Source organism: Lepidothrix coronata, unplaced genomic scaffold, assembly GCF_001604755.1.
Source record: "Lepidothrix coronata isolate B3197 unplaced genomic scaffold, Lepidothrix_coronata-1.0 Scaffold282, whole genome shotgun sequence".
NCBI lineage: Eukaryota > Metazoa > Chordata > Aves > Passeriformes > Pipridae > Lepidothrix > Lepidothrix coronata.
In genome coordinates, this window is record NW_016690462.1 from 597389 (window position 1) to 619131 (window position 21743).

Sequence of the window (21743 nt, forward strand, 5' to 3'; positions counted from 1 at the left end):
CTGGAGAAGGTGATAGAGACATAATTTGGAAGTCAGAGTTTGTCCCTAAGATGTTTGTTGTAATGCTCTAGATTTTGTAGGAGTTTTGGTGGATATGTAGAAACAGGAATGGATGACATGAAAAGAATTGTTTGAGTGATTGATTAATCCTCTCATCAGAGTGATTTATCCAGTGGACAGCCTAATGTGCTCTTTTGCAGAGAACTTACTACAGATTACATAGCTATATACCTATCAAATCCAGTGCTTTCTGTCCCAGATTGCTTTGTTCTGTATATTAAAGAATATCAGTCATAAGCCTTAGTGAGCCAACCTTCTTTTAAGGCTTTTAATATTCAAATAATGTATTTTTTTAAATTCACAAATTTCGAAATACAGCTGTCTAGAAATCTTTCTGCCTGAACAGTTTACTTTCCACTTTTTGGTGGTGTCACAGTTTTTTTTCTCTCTTTTTTTTTTTCCCTCTCCCCCAGTTTCAGTACGATGTGATTATTTAGTCATAAAAAAAGGGTACCAAATTTTAATGGCCCTGTGGACAAATTTACTTGTTTAGTTATCATTGTAAAATAAAAAGGATGAGTAACTCCTCAAATTTCTTTTTTTTAGTCTTTACTTTTTAAATCTGTTTTCCTAAACAGTTATTGAGAAGTTTTTAATGTTGGGAACAGCTCCATGACTCTCACTTGATGGAGCTTTTTGAATTATGTACTATTTCTCTCATAAGCATAAATTAAATTCTGATCAAAAAAGGTGTCAGTTTATTTTTACTTTATTCAGTTATACTATTTAAAGCAAGAAAAAAACCTTTATGAACTCATGATGCATCAGTACATATGTTTTGTGGTATTTCCTTGTCCCAGATTCGTGTTCGGTTTTGTTTATTTCAATATTTCTTTCAGTGAAGAAATCACTGAGAAATTTGAGTGTAGTTCTTCTGACTTGGTAAGTAATTAGTGTAGCAACTTGGAAATAGCAAGCCTAGGAGTTGGAAAACTGAAGATCTGTCAGAAGTTGCTTTTAAAGAAATCATGTGATGAAGTTAAGGTACAGGAAGAGTGTCTTGGTTTTGGCTAGGATAGAGTTAGTTTTCTTCTCAGCAGCTGGTACAGTGCTGTGTTTTGGATTTAGTATGAGAATTATGCTGATAATACACTGTTTAGTTGTTGCTAAGTAGTGCTTACCCTAAGTCAAGGACTCTTCAGTTTCCCATGCTCTGCCAGTGAGGAGCTGCAAAAGAAGCAGGGAAAGAGCATAGCCAGGCCAGCTGACCAAAGGGATATTCCATACCATGGAATGTCATGCTCTCTTATAAACTGGGAGAAATTGGCTGATTGCTGCGCAGGGATGAGCTGGCCAGGGGAGGCTGATTGCTGCTAAGGTGAGCAATTGTATTGTGCATCACTTGTTTTTCTCCCCTCTCTCCTTTTGGTATCTCCCTTTTCATTATCATTATTGTTCTTAACAACTTTGTTTCAATTATTAAACTGGTCGTATCTCAATCCATGAGGTTTACCTTTTTTTTTTTTCCTTTCCTGACTTCTCCAGCCCATCGCACTGGGGCACAGAATAAGTGAGTGAGTGGCTGCATGCTACTTGCTTGCCAGCTGGGGCTAAACCATAGCAGAGTAAAGCAAAAATTACAGTCAAAAATGTATGCCTGTATTTTAAATGTAAGTAACTATATTCAGTGATGTTGCTGTCTTGCATTCTGAGCAGTTTTTATCGAAGCTCAGCTTTTGTTGCTAATATTTTTCACTGTCGTAAGCTGTAGCATTAGTGAAATATTTTCTCAGATTCAAGTATTTTGCTTATCATGTCACGATGGGGCTTGTGTTGCATGTGTTCCCAGCGTTTACTGATATATTCCATATAAATAATTCAAGGAAGTGAATTTGAATAATTACTTCTCTGAGGAATACAGTCCATATCTTTGTATTAAAATTTAAATAGCTTTTTTACATGTCCCAGACTAGTACACCTGGGAATAGTCAGGAAAATAAATGTGCTTTTGAGTTGTGCTGGTCACTCCTTTAAAGGGAGAGACTTTCAGCTTGATAAGCAAATTGTCACTGATCTCAGTGTATCAATGTTTATAGTTTATATTTCAGAATTATGTTAATTTACATCAGTAAACATCTTTTGCTAAATTGGAAAAAATTGTACTATTCATTACTAAACTTTCAATTATGCAAATTTTGAGTATTTCTGTCATTACAGACATTGTTCTGTACGAAGTATAAAATGAATTGCAGGAACACCTATATATCTGTATCTGTATCTGTACATAATGCCTGCATTTCCAAGAAATTAGAGATTACTAGCATGTTTTTGTGCGGAGAACAGAGAAAAGTGTTTCAGGCACATGTGGAAGCATGTGTTATCTGACATGTAAAAATTCTCCTTTGGAAAATGTGTGATGTCACCCATGCTGAAATCACAGGATCTAGCTAACAAGTTCTTGAAAGGCATTATTGCTTCAGCCTCCATACCAATTAAGGTATAAAATATTCTGTGTTATTTATTCCTATTGTTTAGGCAAAAATCACTTATCAGGCCTGTTGTGGAAAACTGTAGTTTCTCTGGAAGGAAACTTTCTGTAACCCCAGCAGTGAGGATGGACCTCAGAAGAAGCTCTCCTGCCTTTCAGGAGGAAACAGAGGGGGTTGGGTTGGTTGAGAAGCTGGATGTGTTTCCATGGGCCAAAGTTTGAAGCTGAAACTGCTGGTGGGACTGATGTAATTTTTTTTTCTCCATAGTCTCCAAAAACTCTTTTCTTGCAGTGAGGACTGTACTGAGGTGGAATGAGATGATTTTGAATGGTTAGGTTGGCATTTAGAGGATGTGCCTCTATATTTTTTTCTCCACTGCATAATTCTTTCTCTTCTCTCCTCAGCCTGGCTTCTGCAGAGCAGCTGAGGATTTCAGTGGCATGAGGAATTCCAGGAAATCTGTTTGTTAGCATTGTTGGCTGAATGCTAAATAATTTGATTTGTATAGTTTTTTAACGAAGCTTTGCTTCCTTGTTTGGGTATATGGCCTGGTACAAATCCTGACAGAACACTTAATAAACTCTCAAATCCTGAAAGGAAAACGTTATAAAAAGGAGGCTGGAATTCTAAGACTTATTATAGTCAGTAGATAGAGGAGGAAGATTTTTTTTTTTTCTTTTTGTGATAAAATGAATAGTTTATTAATGCAGTGTTTCTAATTTCTCTTATTTGTAAGGTCTGCTTTGTGTCTGTTTGAGAGGGCTGTGAATCTTGCCTAAGGGTATACTAGCAAAATGTATGCATAGATCTGAGTTTTCCAGAATAGGTCAAACACTTAGAGGATTGCTGAAAAGCTCCCTACCTGACATCATATGTATTTTAGCTCTGTGCTGTATTGTGTTCTTCAGAGTAATTTATCTCTGCATGAACATGTCAAATCACTGTGTGTCTGTTTAGAGCTGCTGATCTTTATTTTGCCTGCCAGCAAGCACATTTGATTATTGTTGTAGTTAAACATTCTGTTTTTTCTATGTGATAGTATCATCCCTTTTACTGCTTTCCTCTTCATGTACTTACGTGTAGGTTTCTTACTGTGTGACCTTCCCAGAGTACTTAAAGAGCAATAAAATAAAGTGTAAAGGAATGCATTTATGTTAAACACTACTGGAAAAAGTTATATAAATTAATATTTTTTTGTACAGAAGTTAGGGTATTTATATAGTATATAGGTGGTCTTCCATCATTTACCTTAACAAATGGTAAACATCATGTAACACAAATAGGCATTGATGGCTTTTGTCCTCAGCACCTATATACTGTTCTTGATTTCTAATAAATACAATATTATCTATATAAAATGGAAAGATGTCTCTGTAAAAAGTTTAATTGTGAAAAACTAAAGGATGCAGGGATTTTTCCTTATTTAGGACTCTGCTTCAGCATAACTTAACAGGAAACTGAAAAAAGGAAGCCCCTATAGAGTTCCTTTTGCCAAGATCTTCCCCGTTATGTTTCTGTTTATTCCTGCATCACACACACTGAGGTGGTGTACAGGACCTGACTGGAGGCCAAAGACCAGCTAGCCATCCCCAGAGAACTGCCTACCTCCCCATTCCTATTTTCAAATACACCCGAAAATTAGCTCCACTACATCCCCCACAACCTTCCCTTTCAAAGGACAGAAATTGCATTTAGAGTTTTTCAGTATAAAAGTGTAACCTTAAATTCTGTCATCTATTCCATGATAACTGCTGTCTTACACACAAACTACTTCTTTGTTCGTGTGAGATGCTATGCCCATACTAAATTTTTTGCTGTCATCTCATTCAGGTCACATACCTTTCCTTACAAGAGTAGTTTTAGGCAGTAGAGCCTAGCTGTTGCAGATAATGAAGCTAATGTAGTTAAGGAAACAAATAGTAAACCTGGATGAAATTGTGGTAGAAAATTTTGGTTATATTAAATCAATCATGCAAATATAAAAAAGAATTCAGTAAAATCTAATCAGTTGTCAAGAATATAAGAAAAATATACCTATTTGAAGAAATAAAACTGTCTTCAATACAATCTCAGATGAAAAAACAAACATTGTAAATAGTAACACAGTTCAAGGGCTTACATTGCTTTCTTGTCTTCAATACAATCTAATCAATTATTAGAAATGAAACATCTCTAATTTGATTAAAATGGCCCCGTTGACCATAGTTATTTTTTCTTGCTATGAATATGAGGATTGAGGTTCACAATGATAGCTTTTCTTACTGAATATCACTTAGCCTTTTTAGTAGCTGACCTTTTTCTGGTACTGATGTTGATTCACTGATGTTTGAGGGCTGATGTGCCTTGCACTGGGCCAACATTATCCCCATTAATGTTGCTTTTTTTCATCCCAATCTCCACGCTCCTGTTAGTTTTTGTTATTTGTTCAATCAGTGTTTCCACGTCTTCCAACATATCATTTATTCTACTTGGAGGAGATGAAGAGCATAGGAATCTCTCGTGGTACAAATTTTTAAAAAACAAAGCAATTGTTATTATATATAGTTAGCCTTAGTTGCTCATAGTATAGTCCATGCATTCAAATCATTCATCAGGAAAGGCCTGAGAGCAATGAAAGCATGCTCTGGGACTAAGGCATCTTCCTGTGTGAGTTTCTTTGTCCAGGAATGATACTTATGTATGTAAAACAGAAAAAATAAAAGAATAAAGGTCTTGTCTGATTAGGTTATTCTGGGGGGAGGGGCTGTTATATATTTCTGTTCCTAGCTTTTTTCCTTTCGACATCTTTGTGCTTTTTCTGTTCTTTTTTAGCTACCAACATCTTCCTCCTTAGCACTCTTTCCATTACTGTGTTAGTCTCTTCTGGTCTGAATTTTTTCTTTGCTCTTTTTGTAATTTGACCCTTATAATTGATACATTGCTAGGCATATGAAGAGGTTCCATTTACAGTCTAAAATTAGCTTTCTGGTCTAAACTTGTCTTCTAGGCAACCTCTGTAATCAATAAAAGATAAATACCACAGGAAGGCAATTCATCACATTTCAAGATTATGTTGAAACTGGAGGGATTAATTGCTGTCTGGGTCACCTGTCTCTGATGATTAAAGGGAGTGCCTGAGATGACAATCTCAAATGATGTATCTGACTTTCAGATGGCTAAAATTAGCTGAAAAGTAGCCTACCTGTTGTTCCAGGAGTGGTGTTGCTAATGCATTGTTTTTGTAAGGTCTGTCCTACAGAGGTAGAAACTGCATAAAAGGGGGATGAGAAGACACCCACAGTTTGATCTTTTTTTTTTTTCCTGAAGTGATTTGTGATGGTATGAGCAGTTATACTAGATTTTTCACTAGTGACCAGCAATGTTGTGATGTTCTAGAAATCAAACCCCTATTATTTTAGTAGAATAGTTAATTATATAGCTCTCATGTAAACTTCTCACCAAACTGCAGAATCTTTTTCATTTCATAAAGAGAAGCTTCAGAGCATTTCTGACAAGGCCACACAGTGCTGTAACACAACATAATGGGGTACAATCCAATTTTAAAATCAAAAAGAACTCTAAGTTTACTGATAGGTAGTATCTACTATTGCAGTGGTTGTTACTAAATCAGAAACGTCCCCACACAATGTGTTTCATCAGAAACAACATTGATAATTTTTGATTATCAATGCTGCACATAAGCATTTGCAATTAAAAAATAAATAAAATTTGGAAATACATGTAAAATTGTTTATGGACAAATACCATATGGAAGGATTTTGAGCAAAACTGTGTATCAGAAAGTATTTATCAGTGACAATTATTCCCATAGAAAACTGGTATTTATTGTTCTAATATTTGATCTTTTAACAGTGTTGTAACGTGCCACTGAAGCAACGCATTTGGAACAGTCCATAGCACCAAAATCTTCATCCACATAGACTGATGCCATCTCTGCACACCCCAAACACTGTGAACTGAAGCTAAAAGTCTTTATGGAGTTTATATCACCTGGGTCAAAGGGAATATTCTACTGATATATATATATCGAGGACCTTTACTGCCAATATGACGAGCCAGGAGAAGTGGGTTAACCTTAGCCCTGGAGAATTCTCTCAACTTCAAAAATATGCAGAATGTAAGTAATTTTTAAAATATTTTGATTTATGGCTAATTAAAAATTAGGAATATTTTGAATGCAGAATATAAAATTGTTATATTATTGATATTATTCACTGTCAAGTAAGAGGTTAAATTATAGTTTATGTTTATTTTTTTAACCCAAAAGGTATGTTCTTTAAAAGGAAAGAACAAAGTCTATTGGAATCTGTAACATTTTTTCTGCACAATATTTTTCCAGTGTGATACCATGTAAACTGACTATGGGTTATGTGACTGTATTTGGAGAACATATTTTTAAGGCTTTGCCTTAATTTGCCTCAATTTGCCATCACAATTTGTAGGCCACTAGAGTGGGGTTTGTAGTTGAAAAGAAGACTTGCTCAGTCATAGAGGAAGCATGGATATTCCAAGAGAAACACATCTAGGTGTCCAGTATGAAGATAATAAATTCTATAAGCAGTGTGAAGGAGTTGTCCTGTGAAAGAGCAAGAAACAAAAATCTCTCTAAGCTGAAGATCCAGTTCTTTAGTTATTGCTCAGGCAAAACTTCCTTTCAGTTTCTTGAGCAACTTAAATGGCTCAGAATTATGTGCTTGGGGAGCAGATACTGAACATGAAAGACAAAATTAGGAGATAGTTCGGAAGCCTGATAAGAAATGAACTGAAAAAGTTGAAGAACATTTAGGCAGTTCTCCTGTATGACAAGTAATCTAAATTTATGTTTTTAAAAACAGAGGACATCTGATATGATTCATGAATGCTATTGATTTATTACTAAGGGAAACATATGCTTATAAGGTAAAATGAATACGGGTGATTGTGTTTGGGTTTTTGTGCCTATGACATCACAGCATATACTTAATAGTATTTCAGTGTAGTCATCTGACAGAATAATCATCAAATGATTATTAGAATTAATAATGGGATTATTATTGAATAGTACATTCCACTGGAATGAGATTGAGATTCATAATATTTTCTTGTTATCAAGTTAGACCATGAATTACAATTTATATAATGCAATGTCATTTAACAACAACAAAAAAAGAAATCAGGTAGAAATATTTAAATTATGCTTTCTTGAACAAGTATATTTGAGTCTCACAGTTTTCTACAGCAGTTGCTGTGCAGTTTGAAGTATTCTATTTCTTAAAGAGTTTCCTCCCCATGTCACATTCTCATCTCGAACGATAAGCTATAGATTTGAAGGAAATTTGTATCATATACTGCTTTAAATCCTTAATGATGTTACTGGGCAAAGAGCTATTTTGTTTCTCATTTCATAGTGAAATATAAAACATTGTATTTAATCACTTGGGATTTTCTGTTTGAAAGAAGGTCTTAAGAATCTGGTATGAATCTGAGAAATGAAAATATCCATGCTTTTTAGTAGTTCTTTTATTTGTACGTGACACAGAAACAATAAATAAAGGGAAACAAAGTCCAGTTACATGGATTTTAGAAAGAATACATCCGAATTTTGTGCTGATGATCCACTGCTTTCAGAGACCATTGCAAAGAACACTTTGCATTTCACTTTTTTGATATGACTAAGCTTCTTTGTTTTAAATTACATCACCAAAAAATAGTAACTATAATGGAGCAGGTTTGTTTTTTTTTTTATTACTTCTGAAAATATTTAATATTTCGTGGGAAAATATTTTAAAATTATTCTTCAATATTTTTTTCAATACCAGAATTAGAAGATTCATAATAGACATAGAATAGTTATGTGAGGTTTTTTTATTTCCATTTATTCTTATAGTTTAAGCCTCCAGTGCTGCGTTTGCCAAAATATTTGTTCTCTTCCATGCGGGGAATAAAGGCATTTAAGATATTCCTTTCCATTCTGCTTCCCTTTGCTCCTCCAAGACTTCTTGCACACATTATAGTTCAGGGCCGTTGCTTTAGTAGAGCTGTTGATACCAGAATAAAGTATTTGGGGAAGTTGCCTGAATTTATGATCAGGTTTGTGTGTGTAAATAAAGATATGTTGCCTTTCATACTTCCTCTGCTGTTCTGTAATAAAAGGGTGTTAGTTGTTTGAAAATGTGAAATGTGACACAAAGATGTGTATAAACAATTCAATTTCTGAGGCAATTAGAAAAAAAAAATTGTTAATCGTATATAAATTTTCATATAAAATGCCAAGGGAATAAAACCTAGGTATACACCTTATTTTGAATTTCTATGCTGTCCAATTTAATTTAGCTAAATGACTACAACGTCTTTAAATGTATGACTTAAGACTTTAGAATGCAATTTTAAAAAATAAATATTTAATTGTGTTTAATATATTTGAATTTGATACATTTTAATGTAACATGCAGAGATACACAATGTGACAGTAGATATCTTTACTCATTCTTAAATTATAATTAGATTATGGGGAATTTCATGAAGTTTGAATTTAGAATTTCTTTGATATTTCATTGTCTTTGTTGAACATATCGAGATAGTGAACAGAAGAAGCACCATATTTCGGTTGATGACTTGGTAGAGTTTTATTTACTTAAGAAAATAAAAAATAATAAAAAATCCCCAAACAACAAAAGCCCTCAAACAATTTCTTAAAAAAAGACATTGCTCATTTCTCTCCAGCATGGGATTTCAAGTACCAGTGGGTCTCCTTCAGAATGGAGGGCTGATACGTGTGTCAGAAGATAACACTGTAGGGAGATTTGACTTTGTGGCAGTTGCCCACCAACAAGTGGTAGTGATGAGTCCCCAGCCTTGCCTCGTGCTAAGGAGTAGGTTTCACCAAAGGACTTTGGAATAAGTAGTGAATTCATAGTAAAGTGGTTTGTCTTCCACTCACCTGCTGATATGCAGGAGTGTCATTTGCTCTGGTGTAGAGACTTTACTTTGTAAATCTTACCTAAATTGCATTGTTTTAACTATGGAAATCTTGAACAGATACACTGTCTTGAATTTAAAAATACAATGTTTAGGAACTGTATTTTAATTTGAATCAGGCCTAATGTGAGTATTGGGACAAAGAGTATAGTCTACCAAAACTTGTCTACCTTGGATGTCAGTGCCTTCGATTATACTCTTAATGGCTGATAGTCACAGTTCCCTTCAGAAGCTGAATTCCCTCAGCCTAAGCTGGCTACAGAGCGAGATAGAATTTTGCTTATGTGACAGCCCCAGCCTCTCCCCTGGGCATAAGCACACACCACCTTGCAGATCTGAAAGCCTTAGTTTGGATTCCCTATAGCTGATAACGCAGACTATTCTCCTGCATAGCAGACAGGGCATACTTGTAGGAGTGAGGGATTTAGGTTTGAGGGTTTTGAGGTTAAATCTTGGTTTGAAAGCATATCCTTGATCTTTCCCCTATCTAGAAGCAATCCTGTCTCTCTTCTACCTATTTTATGAAGAAGACTTGCTGCCAGGTTTTGCTGAAATGAGTCACACCTGCAAGTGTTACAGTTTCTGAGAACAGAGGAATGGGTCCACCCAGCTTCTAAGAAACGGGTGACTCTTCTTGTCTTTACGCTGAAACAGAACTCATGAGGCATCTAAATGAGCTACTTCTCTTCAGCATCAATTGACTTCAGTCATTTAAAGAAATTTTCTACTATATTAAGATACAGACTGCACAGATAATAAGCTAAAAGTACATCCAGAGTTGAGTTGTATGGGCACAACTGTAGCTGATTGAGTGTGGACATTATGTATCTGTCTTGGACTTAGAGGTCTGAATCCAGTTTTTTTTTGTCACCAGAGTAGAGGTTGGATCTTTCACTGTATAAAGCTCATTAATGAACTCATGTGGATTCTAGTGCTCTGAGAGGGACATGTACTTTCTGCTTTCTGACTGAAAGACACTTGGCTCTAGTTCAGAGTAGTTCTGCTTTTAATTAATCTTCTCTGAGCTTGATGATAGCCTCTCTACTCTGGCAAGTACAGTTAAACAAGGCACGCTCCCTAGCTCTGTGTGCAGGTACTGTCCTTGGTATCACTTTGAGAAGTTCCTACTACATCTTTTTTACCCTTTTTCTTCTTCACATATTTATAGTATGGTTTGCTGCTTTATCCAGCTATATTGTTTGGTGAACACAAACCCTGAATGTAAAATTTCTTGCTTGAAATACATACCAGCTTTTCTCAATTTCCATAAATATAACTCAACAGCAAAGGAGAATCAGTTCTCCATCACTGTTCCTACTCGCACAGTATTTCCCTCTAAGCAACACTTAGAACTTCACAGTAAATGAATATCTTTCAGTAAATTAATCCAAGAAATATCTGTATTTTGTCTTACAGAATTATTTTTGAGCTCAATTCAAGGCAATTTTATACTTCCAATTTAAGCCCTTTCTTCTTTTGCCTACCATACTTAAATAATTGGGGACTTCAGTGAATTTTTGGAACAGTTTAAATATTACTTAAAATTAAAGTATTTCTAGAGTTCAAAGAGCATATTACCTAATACTTGGCTCTTTGCAGTTAATATGCATATGTGTGGTTTTGGAAGAAAAATTATTTCCAGAGACAGTTCCTCTGTGTCCTTCTTGCCAGTCAAATTAAAAATCTCCTCTCTCCTCTTGTTTCAAAGAGGAAATAGTAAAAAAGATTTTGCATTAGATCTTTGCTTAGTTTTAAATTGCCTCAGAAGAATTTGTGAAAAGTAGAACAACTGAGATAACTGGTGTAGTTATTATAGAATAGTGATAATAATGACAACAACAATAATGTAGCCTACACCAAATGCGGAAGATTCTAGGAAAATATATGCACTCAAGAGAAGAAAATTCATATTTTTTTTTTCTCCTTTAGATTTCATGATCAGTGCTAGCTGTGGGAAAGAAAGGTGAAAAGATGTAGGGATTTTTCTGCATATAAATGTCATGGCATAGGGTAGGGTACGTACAGGACTCTTCAGGCAGAGACAGTTTCTTCTAAATTATATAATACTAGTATATGTAAATCTTAAGAGAAGCAGCTCAGGGTTCCGGGGTTGTTTAGCCTGGAGAAGAGGAGGCTCAGGGGTAACATTAGTGCTCTCTACAACTTCCTGAAAGGAGGTTGTAGACAGGTGGAGGTTGGTCTCTTCTTCCAGGCAGGCAGCGACAGGAAGAGAGGACATGGCCTCAAACTGTACCAGGGGAGGTTCAGGTTGGTACAGATTTTCTTCATAGAAAGAGTTGTTAAACATTGGAACAGACTGCCCAAGGAGGTAGTGGAATCACCATCCCTGGAGGTGTTCAAGGAACGATTAAATGTGGCACTTAGTGCCATGGTCTAGTTGACAAGGTGATGATCGGTCAAAGGTGGGACTCGATGATTTTGGAGAACTTTTCCAACCTAAATGGTTCTGTGGTTCTGTGATATGTTGTTCTGTACTACTCCCTACAGGAGCCTGAATTGTAAGGGCATTAGAGAGAAATAATATAAATAGTTTCATTGTGATTATTATCTGTATGGTAAATTGGATTAGTTTGGACAGGTTTTTTTTTTAATCCCTTTTATTAAATGAATTTTGTATCTCCTTTTTATTAAATGAAGTTTTATGGCTGTTGGAGTCCAAATTATATGTTAAGGGAAATTTAAAGGATCCTGCTCCAAAAGCAAGTGAGGAAATATTGAATAGATTGGAAACAGTTAAATCAAGACTATTTAATGAGTCAGCTACGCATTAAAAAAAAAAAAGAAGCTCTGCCGTTCCCTCAGTAGGCGGGGAAAAAGACCTCTGAGATCTGGCAGCATGTGCACTCTAGGGAAATAGCTTGGTTTTGTGTTGTCCTTTCGAGTTTGTCAACAAAATGTGCCCTGAGGAAAAAGCCTGAAAAAACCTTTCTGCAAAACTTTTGGCAATGATTTTTTCCCAGGCCAGTGGAGGAGGCCTTGGGCAGACTGTCACAGCCTGAAGATAGAAATAGATGCTGAGTGCTACTGAAGCAACTGTGAGAACAGAAACAGCATCAGCAGCTGCAGCGTCTTTTCATGTAGTATCAATAGCTACTGCAAGAACTAAACAGTGTAACAATTTTACAGGGGAACAGAAAAGAGGAAGTTGTGAAAAGATCACTGAAAAAAATGGGAAGGTCAGCAGAAGTTTTGGTTCAAAATGAGGTTGCGAGAGACAACCTCTTGAGTAGTTTGATTCTGTGGTCCTCACAGATGGAAAATATTTTCTTTTACGAGGGGTATAAATGATAACCTGGGGGGAACTTCATAAATGTGGCAGTGGGTCAGCAGCAGCTACGGGCTATTACACAATCTCTCAGAGTGTCCCAGGCTTCTAATGCCACATGGAATTGTGCTACTTTTAATGAGGGAATGGACCTCATCAAATACAGATTGCCAAAACCAGCTATTTTTGAGTGTATGGAAAGTGGAGAGAGAAAATTGATGGTGATTACTGAGAATAATTTTATCCTAAGTATTGGATTTTAGGATTATGGTGTTTCTGCTCCTGTTAGTAAAGCTGCGACCTGGGTTCGATTCCCAGCCCCCCGGGCAGATGGAGCTCGTCAGCCCTGTGTGGCAATCCATCTAAGAGAAGGTCACTCTAAACAAACCTACGTTCTGAGGACCTCACTGCCACTGTCCAAGCTTGCTCGGCCCCGGCAGATGAACCTCAGGATTAAAGGGTGGGCTCAGTTCAGCGCACGCTGTGTCTCACCTAAAAAATCCACTGCGCAGGCTCGAAGGGTTAATGACCTTTCCCAAATCTTCGCTCGCGAAGACTGGCCATTATTATAGTAAAGGTGGAGGAAATTAGGTTCTCAAAAAGTTTTGTCAGAATCTGTCAGACTGGCTGAAAGGTGGAGTCTGCCTGTGCAATATCCCATGCACTTGGGTGAACTTAATGGAGAAGGATACTGGGTCTAGTGAGAGAGCCACTCTTTGCATGCAAAATGGGGATGGAGTGGCCAGAAAAACAGACCAGTTGATAATTCATGGAGTCTGAATCCTGAGAGGTGGACTATGAACTATGCTTATTGATATAACACTGTACATTTTTTCTTCAGATATGTGACTTTAAATCCCTTGTGCACATTCCTGTGTTGTACCAATTTAGAGAAAATGGGATAGAAACATTATATGTGATATATTTAAGTTGTAGTCAGATTTACTCAGTCCAAAGGAAGGATGCACTAATGAGGATATTAGAACCAACTTTGACTTGTTTTAGACTGAAATCCAGGATAGAAAAGACACAAAGCTGTGAATTTGTTTTTCATTTAACCAGTCATAGTTGAGACTTTGCCTCTGAAGATCATATCATAGATGAAGTTGTGGGAGATTGAGAGCTGGGCACAATATCAACTGCAGAAGTATTAGTGGGTTTCTTTCCTTTCTTTAATGAGGGTTTCTGTGTTAGGTCTTGAAGAGAATGTAAGATATGGTGATGAGCTGAGCATTTCTGAAGGAAAAAAGCTGATAAACACACGGTAATACAGTATGATCTGGAGCTCTGTGGTGGGCTTTCTAATGAGGTAAAATGCTTAGTGTTTCTGCCTTGATATGTGCCTTTCAGTGACTAGCAGTTGCCTTTTTACCCAAACAGAAGCGAGTCAATTCTCCAGCTCACCTGTCAAGGGTAAACAGTATCATATTGACTCTGTCCACAACTGTGAGTAAGGAGGAGCCTTTTACGTGGGTCAGGTGGGATACTTGTGTATGCAGAACTTGTTTCCTGCTTCCATGCTTATACTGAAAAAGGGCATCCAACTTGTTTAAGGTATAATAAACTATTTAGAGAAAGGAATGATGTAGAAGAGAGTTGTGAACTCCTTGCTTTGGTTAAAGGGTCTATGAAGTTATTCCTGAGTTACTTAAATACATTTGCCTTCGTCATGCAATAAGTTACTTTTTGTTCCTCTCAGGCTACTATATATTCTAATTCGATGCATTCTTTTAGAAACTATTGAGTTTCACAGAACTGTATTTGAATTGTACATAGTAATGGCAAAACGTAAAGTCACAAAGTGACTTTTGGAGTATCTTATTTATCTTATTACACTATTATGTTCATGTCTTAGTTAATTACAGGGATCCTCTCCTGTGTTCTGGCTGCAAGAAACTCTATAGGTCAGCTGCAGGGAGTCAAGTTTTAAGAGCAGAAAATAGTGAATTTATATTTGTTTGCTACTATCAGCTAGCAGAATTGCGACACACCTGCTGTTTATTAGATCCTCCAGAATCATAGAATTGTAAAGCTTGGAAAAGACCCTATTCCTCTGCAGAACAGAAGTTTCTTTCAGAAATATCTGACTTGTTAAGGAGTTCTGATTTAAAGTGGTTATAGTCAGCAAAATGCAAGACTACTGTTGCTGCTTTGTGCTGTTGACTGGAGACTGCTAACAAGAGGTCATATATAATAAAATGAAGAGACTTAATCTATTTAGTAAAAGCAGAGAATGCAGTAGGCCCTTAGAGTAAACTTGTAATTCAAAATTTTTGAAGATGTTGACAAATTGGTCCAGGGTCAGATCAGTTCAATGAAGCACTAGCTGTTTTTTAGCTTCAGTTTCTGTCCTAAAGAGCTGTTTCTGGTTCCTGAATATTTGATTGCCAGGGTCAAAAATATGATGGCTCAGAAAATTGTAACTTTTATTTAGGGGTAACAAAAGTATTATGAAGCAAATGATGTCACTTGTGCTAGTGCTAACACACTTTATTTGTCCATTTTAGGAAAGCTAGTGGAAGTGTCAAAGTTTTCTACCTATTTAGATCTCTTATGAAAGAAATGTTAGAGGAACTGAAAAAGGAAAAAAATTTGATTCAGCCTGTTCAGTAGTACCAAATTGCATTGATCCCAGAATCCAGAGAGAAAATACTGTTAAGAAAGGCTGTTATTACAAACCCATCATTTGAACATATAGAGGCACTGGAAATGCATGCTGTGTGATAAAGAAGATACTGTCTCATCATCAAGAGCATTTGGTGGCCTTACTACAAGATGACAATTTACCTGCAAGCATCTTGTACATCTGCTTCATCTGGGACAATGTGGAAGAGATGGCAATCACTGGAGAAGACTCTGAGATTTGCTCAGTCTTGCTGAGCAAAGAAACACGGTAGTTCAATACAGTAGGGATATTGGATTGGTTGTGTTGAGACTGGATAATGTTAGACCCTTATTTTCATGTTATTATTTTCTAAATTATGTTACTAAGTTTTCAGTGTTTCTGCTGAGGGCATAGTGGGTGTTTCTGTGCCTGGAAAAGATTAAGTTAGTCAGAGCTCTAGCACTGCCGATAGTATCAGGGCTTGTGTTAACTCTTATACATGTAGATAGATCCATAGTAGAAGGAAATTATGATAAAGTCTCTATGGGAAAAGTTAATAACTATGAATTTTCATTTTCAGGGAAAACATTGCAAGAAGGAAATTTTATAAAGAGTTCTTAAAAAGTCCAAAATAGAAACACTAGTTCACAGAATCACAGAATAGGTAAGGTTGGAAGGGACTATGGTGGGTCATTTGGTCCAACCTCCCTGCTCAAGCAGTGTCATCCCAGAGCACATTGCCTGGAATTGTATTCAGTCGTTTCTTGAATATCTTCAGTGAAGGTGACTCCACAACCTCTCTGGCCAATCTATTTCCATGTGTGGTCTCCTGCACAGTAAAGAAGCTCTTCCTCACATTTAGGTGGAACTTCCTAGTTAGATGCATGAGTTTCTGCCCATTGCCTCTTGCCCTATTGCTTGGTACCACTGAGAAGAGCCTGGCTTCATCCTCTTGATGCCTTCCCTTTAGATACTTATAGACATTGATGAGGTTCCCTGTCAGTCATCTTTTCTTGAGGCTGAACAGGCCCAGCTCCCTCAGCCTTTTCTCATAAGAGAGATGTTCTCAAGTTTCTGTGGCTGAGGAATTCGTGGTGTGCAGTAGCTGGTCTTTGAATTCTGAAAGGCAAGTGGTGTCATCTTACCTTACTTTCTGTTTCCTGGGTGAAAAATAATGATTTCTTTCTAAAATTGAAGCTGCACAGATACAAGTCATCAACACCTGATATTGCACCATCAGCTGTTACTGGTGTTGAACATATATTGTGGCTATTAAAAATCTGACATATGATCATCAAATTACTGAATGTGTATTTATACACTGTAAAATGTATAAACATTGATTATGCCTTTGTTATATTTCCTGTGTTTCTATGTATCTTCCATATTTCATTTCAGTTATTGTTTAGTTGTTTCTATGGACATTTGCATGTAAATAGTAAGAAGCTTTTGTTTCTTAAGAGTTCATCTGTTCCTGTTGCTTATTCTTATTTGGGGGATAATTCAATTGGTTGCTGTGGAAATGAGCCTGATGTCACAAACAGAGAATTACAGTTCACCAAGCCTTGAAGAAACAAAATGAAGGGAGAATGGACTAATTGGGGAGCCATGTGACTGTAGCAGAATCTCAGCTCCCATTAAAAGCATGTATTTTTAGTCTTTCTGTTTCCATAGAAGAGCTGGAAAGTGTAATTCAAATGGTGACAATTCATGACTCATCAGACAAACTGAAAAAAAAAAATACTTGTGAGAGAAAAGATGATCCTACTTCACTTTTATGGGATTTAAACTCAATAAACCAGTAGCCCATGGTAGGTCCTCTCAGCCCAGAAAAGCTTCATATGCCTAAAAAGAGAAGGGGAAACCTGCTTGTCCAACTCATCCACTGAAAAAATATACTTTGCTATTAGTGTTACTGCTTATGCTTTTCTGCCTCTCCTGGGTTTTTAAAGAAAGAAGAGCCAAAGCTGCCTTCCTTGTTCCTCTTGAGGACAGAAAATATGTTGCTCTGTATGGCTCAAATCAAGAATCGGAGGTGTCTGTTTGAAAAAGAGTGGGCTTAGGGCTGCCTGATAGTGTCAGAAGGCCTCTCTCCTTCTGCCATTAGCTGGGGTTGAAGGGCTCTGGATTGCATTCCTCTCTGTTGTTTTTTGCCAACTAAAAGAAGCAAAAATTTAAAATGTGCTCATAATTGCGTATGTTTTCATTGTGTTTTTAGGCCCTAAAAATACATTGCTTTTTGTGTGGCTCTGGGAGATTTTTAGTGGATGCTATGGAGTGTCACTCCATAGTTTTGTTGGCTGCATTGCAAAATTAAATGCCTTTTTGAGGACATTACTGGTTGCTAAAGTTGTCTTTGGAACTGTCAGATTTTGTGTAGATCATAATTTTATTAAAACCAGTACAGAATATGTAGAAAAGAACTTGTGATTAAATTCCAATATAACCATTTTCTGAAAATACAAATTCTTGATTTTATTTTAAACATAAAAAGGTACAAATAATTTGTGTTACTGCAGGTGACCCTGCCTTGGCAAGGGGGTTAGACTAGATGATCTCCAGATATCCCTTCCACCCTGACAATTCTGTGATTCTGTTATTGAGATACTCAAATTAATTGTAGCAGTCATGATAGGGATAATGAGTTTGTTTTGAAGAATGTATTTCCTAGAATTAACTGGACCAGGAATAGATGCTTTCATTCATGAAGACATACGGAATAGCTTTAAGATGCTTTGTTAACTGTTGTTTCTTTGTTGTTGATTTTGCTTTTGCTTGTTGGTTTTTTGGGGGAGGAGATTATTTTGTGTGGTTTGTTTTTTTTTTTATTTTTATTTTTTTTTTTAAATAGAGGGCCATTTCTACTTTTAATATGATATTTGTTTGAAATTCACTACAGAGATGGGACAGACTCCAGCATCCTCACCTGTATCAAAATAAAGACCTTGGCAATCATTAGAGACATGACTTCTTTGGAAGAAAGCATACGCTGTATATTGTTTAAGACCCTGTATATTGTAGCAGTCAAAATGAATGGAAGGGAACGGTGAAGATTTTAGATGTTTATGAGAGGAGGATGGGAAGATGGTTTATATACTAAGTATATGTCTGAGTTCTTTAATGAGCAGAGGCACCTCAGTACTTGCTAAGCTTGAAGAGTTTGAGAAATTACTGAAATTGTACTAGAGATGATGAAAGCAGATTGAAGAGATGCAAAGAAAAAGAGTGAGTGACAAGATAAGTATGTTACTCTAGCTTTGAACTAAGGTTACAATTTTAGCAGCACAAATATAGGAGAGTCAGAGTTCCTGGGTAAAAAAATATGAAAGTCCTGAAAGGGAAAAAAATATTAAAATAAGTGAAAACTAAGATAAAACAAAAAAATTGGCTTCAAATGAAGGTGGAGCCTACCAACTTTTGTTAGACCAAAATTCATGAATCTGTGCTATTTTTACAACCCCTAGGTAGTGCTGTGAGTGATTTAAGGAAACTGAGATGAACAAATTTTAGAAATAGGTTATTAAGGCAAAATCTAAGTTGGCTTTTAGAGAGCCACAACCGCAGATAGGAGCCAAAATAGAACTCAGTACCTAAAGCTTAATTTTTGGAAATTCTGATTTGACATTTGGTGTTTGGTTATGAAAAATAATAATTAAAAGTAATTGTGAGACTGATAGAATGACTGTAGCTGAAGGGAGTTCTCATAGGACCTCAGTGGCTAGCCAAATTTTATCATGTAGCAAAGATTTAAATCACTTCATGCTATTTTGTCTTCTGTAGAGAACCCTCTAGAAGTTTTTCTATAAATTCATTATTATTAAAATCTGTGAAGATGTACACAAGCACTATTATTTTTGATTCTAAAGAGTCCCTTCCAACATAGTATATTCTGCGATTCTGTGATACTTACTTAGCAAATTTTGTGTTAGGGTGAATCAAAGCATATGCTTAAACTGGAATTTGAAAAAAACCACTTACGGTCCCTTTAGAGGTGTTCTTATTCTAGAATAAATCAGAAATGGTTATTCATTCAGGATTGCTTTAGCAGATAAGAAGATAGTTAATTAAGAATTAAATAATACTTAGAGGAGTATAGACGCATTTCATGTTTGAAGTATAGAACCGTATTTTCAGACACAATGAACCTTGTCACATTGCTTGTCAAGTCCAAGCTCATTGTTTTATCTGTGGTCTAACATGATACCTTCAAAGAAGACCATGCTGTCTCCAAACAGTATATGACAATATGCTGTAAATTTAAGTGATCCATACTTTAAGAGAATTCTAGGATTTTTAGGGATTCAGAGAAAGAATGTTAATTAAGTTGTCCCAAATGGTGCAAAAGCACGTTCTGAAGTATTTCCCAGTGCAACTATTTATTTAAATTAAAGCAAATGTTGAAGTTTTTCTGGATTAGGTTTCAAGATGGAAGTGCCAGAGTTAGCGCTTTCTTCTAATGGTGTTCTAGAGATGTAATGACTGACTATGTATGAGGACTACTAAACTGCTCTTCGAATTACAAACTCTTCCAAACAGACTCTACTCTTAAAATACTTTGCAGTTCTGTGTAAACATTGGAGCTTAAAGTTATCCAGTCTCATATTTTTAAAAGTAACTTGGGTAAACCTAAGTTTACTTTGAATTTCATGGTTTTCCTACCATTAACATATTTCAGAAGAACTTGAGTTCCTTTCCAACACCCATGCCTTTTTTTTTTTTTTTAATCTCTCTTTTTGTTATCCGTCCACAAAACCTATGTAGCATCTTTGGCTAGCTACACACTCTCCTCTCTCAACCCCCTAAAAAAAAAAGGGAAAACCACTCAAACAAATCCAGTCATCTCTACAGCTTAGTATCCTGGCCCTGGGAGGCACGTATCTGAAAAGTTTTCTAAGGGTTTCAGGCACAAATATGTTGATCTTTGTTCAGGGTCTATCTCGACAGAAAAAGCAATACTACATTTTGCATAATTATGCACAAAGGATTATATAATCACATCTTCATTTAGTTCTGTTAGTGGAAACTAGCAATATGGTCTGCACTATAGAAAGTCTTTGGGTTGAAACTGAGTCAGACCTCATTGTGTTGTGTTCTATCTAATGAATAAAGCTGCAGAAACTGCTCTATATAACTTGGGTTAATGAATGAGGAATATATTATGTCATATAAAACTTGCCAGTTGATATGTACTTTAGGTTTTATCCTGAAAGATGTTATTTAAGATAAGAAATGACATAATTTTCTTGGATAGGAATGTCCACCTAATATGTTATATGTACAGAAAGTTATTCTATCCCATGCAGAAAGAATTTGTCATGTCCTGGTTTTCCCCTCAGGAGTTATGACACCCAGGGATATGCAAAAGCTCTTTCCATACTAGTTTGCTCTTCATGCTGGCAGTGATAGAAAAGTTGTGTTCTCTTGCTACTGGCTGCTACACATATAGTGCCAAAGAGTAGTGTGTGTAGTGTTCAGAGGTGATGATTAAGGTAAACTTTTAGGGTTTTTAATTGTGATTAGTCCTGTATATAGCAGAAGGTGAGTTTTTGTAAGTTTTTCTCTTATTCAGACCACTAATACGTCACTATGAACACTATGTCACTCATAGCATTCTAGGTTTTTTTTTTAGACCAAGATTCTTAAAGACCTCGTACTCTTACCACTATCCCTCAAAAATAAAGAATGATAATAAGAAAAAAAAAAACAACACGTACCACAGTTGTCCAATAGTTTTAGCTTGGAAGAGTTCATAATATGATTTTTTTTAAAGATTGTGAAGCATCTCTGGGGATTTGATTTCTGCATTGTTTTACTAAATGCCTGTTTTTATCGGTTCAGTTTTTTTTTCATAAGCACTGTGTCAGTGCCCTGTTCTGTTTTTCAAAGTGAATTCTACATCGGTTTTTTTCTCCTTTTGTGAAAGGGATGAAAATGCTTCCCATTTCTCCCACCTGTTCAGTTATTACAAACCAATAATAATTACTGTGCAAAATTGAAACAGATGGAAGAAATGGGAAACATTTTCATCCCTTTCACAAAAGAAGGAGAACAAAGTCCTTTATCATAGCAGATTTTTATTATTTTCACTATATATTTTTTCATAATCAGTTTTTAGTGTTAATAGTTACACAGAATATCAGTTTTGTCCTAATCTTTCATGAAAGAACACTTCCCACTTTTATTGATACAGACTTTCAATTTAGTGTAATAGTCTTCCATATAATTCTGAAAAAAAAATTATTTGCATAGATATTCTAGCGTTCTTTTCTCCCCCATTTTACATATTTAGTCTTAGATAAAAGTCTAGCAGCTTATGCTGCATAATTTCAGTGACTGATGGAGCTTTGTAAAAGTTGCCAAAAGTTAGCCAGCCCTTGCCAAATGACCATAAGTAAATAGCTTTGGA

The 21743-nt window shown here is 36.0% G+C and overlaps 1 protein-coding gene across 1 annotated transcript in view; it reads left to right on the forward strand.

Annotated features, from left to right (window-relative positions):
- Positions 1–1326: 1326 nt before the first annotated feature.
- LOC108508138 (diacylglycerol kinase beta-like) overlaps positions 1327–21743 on the forward strand; it is a gene marked incomplete at its 3' end in the record, with an annotated part of 108979 nt that continues 88562 nt past the window's right edge. Inside the window, exons 1-2 of the mRNA XM_017836705.1 lie at positions 1327–1378; positions 6342–6606. Coding sequence (XP_017692194.1) covers positions 6537–6606 — 70 coding nt within the window. The remainder of the gene's footprint in view (positions 1379–6341; positions 6607–21743) is intronic.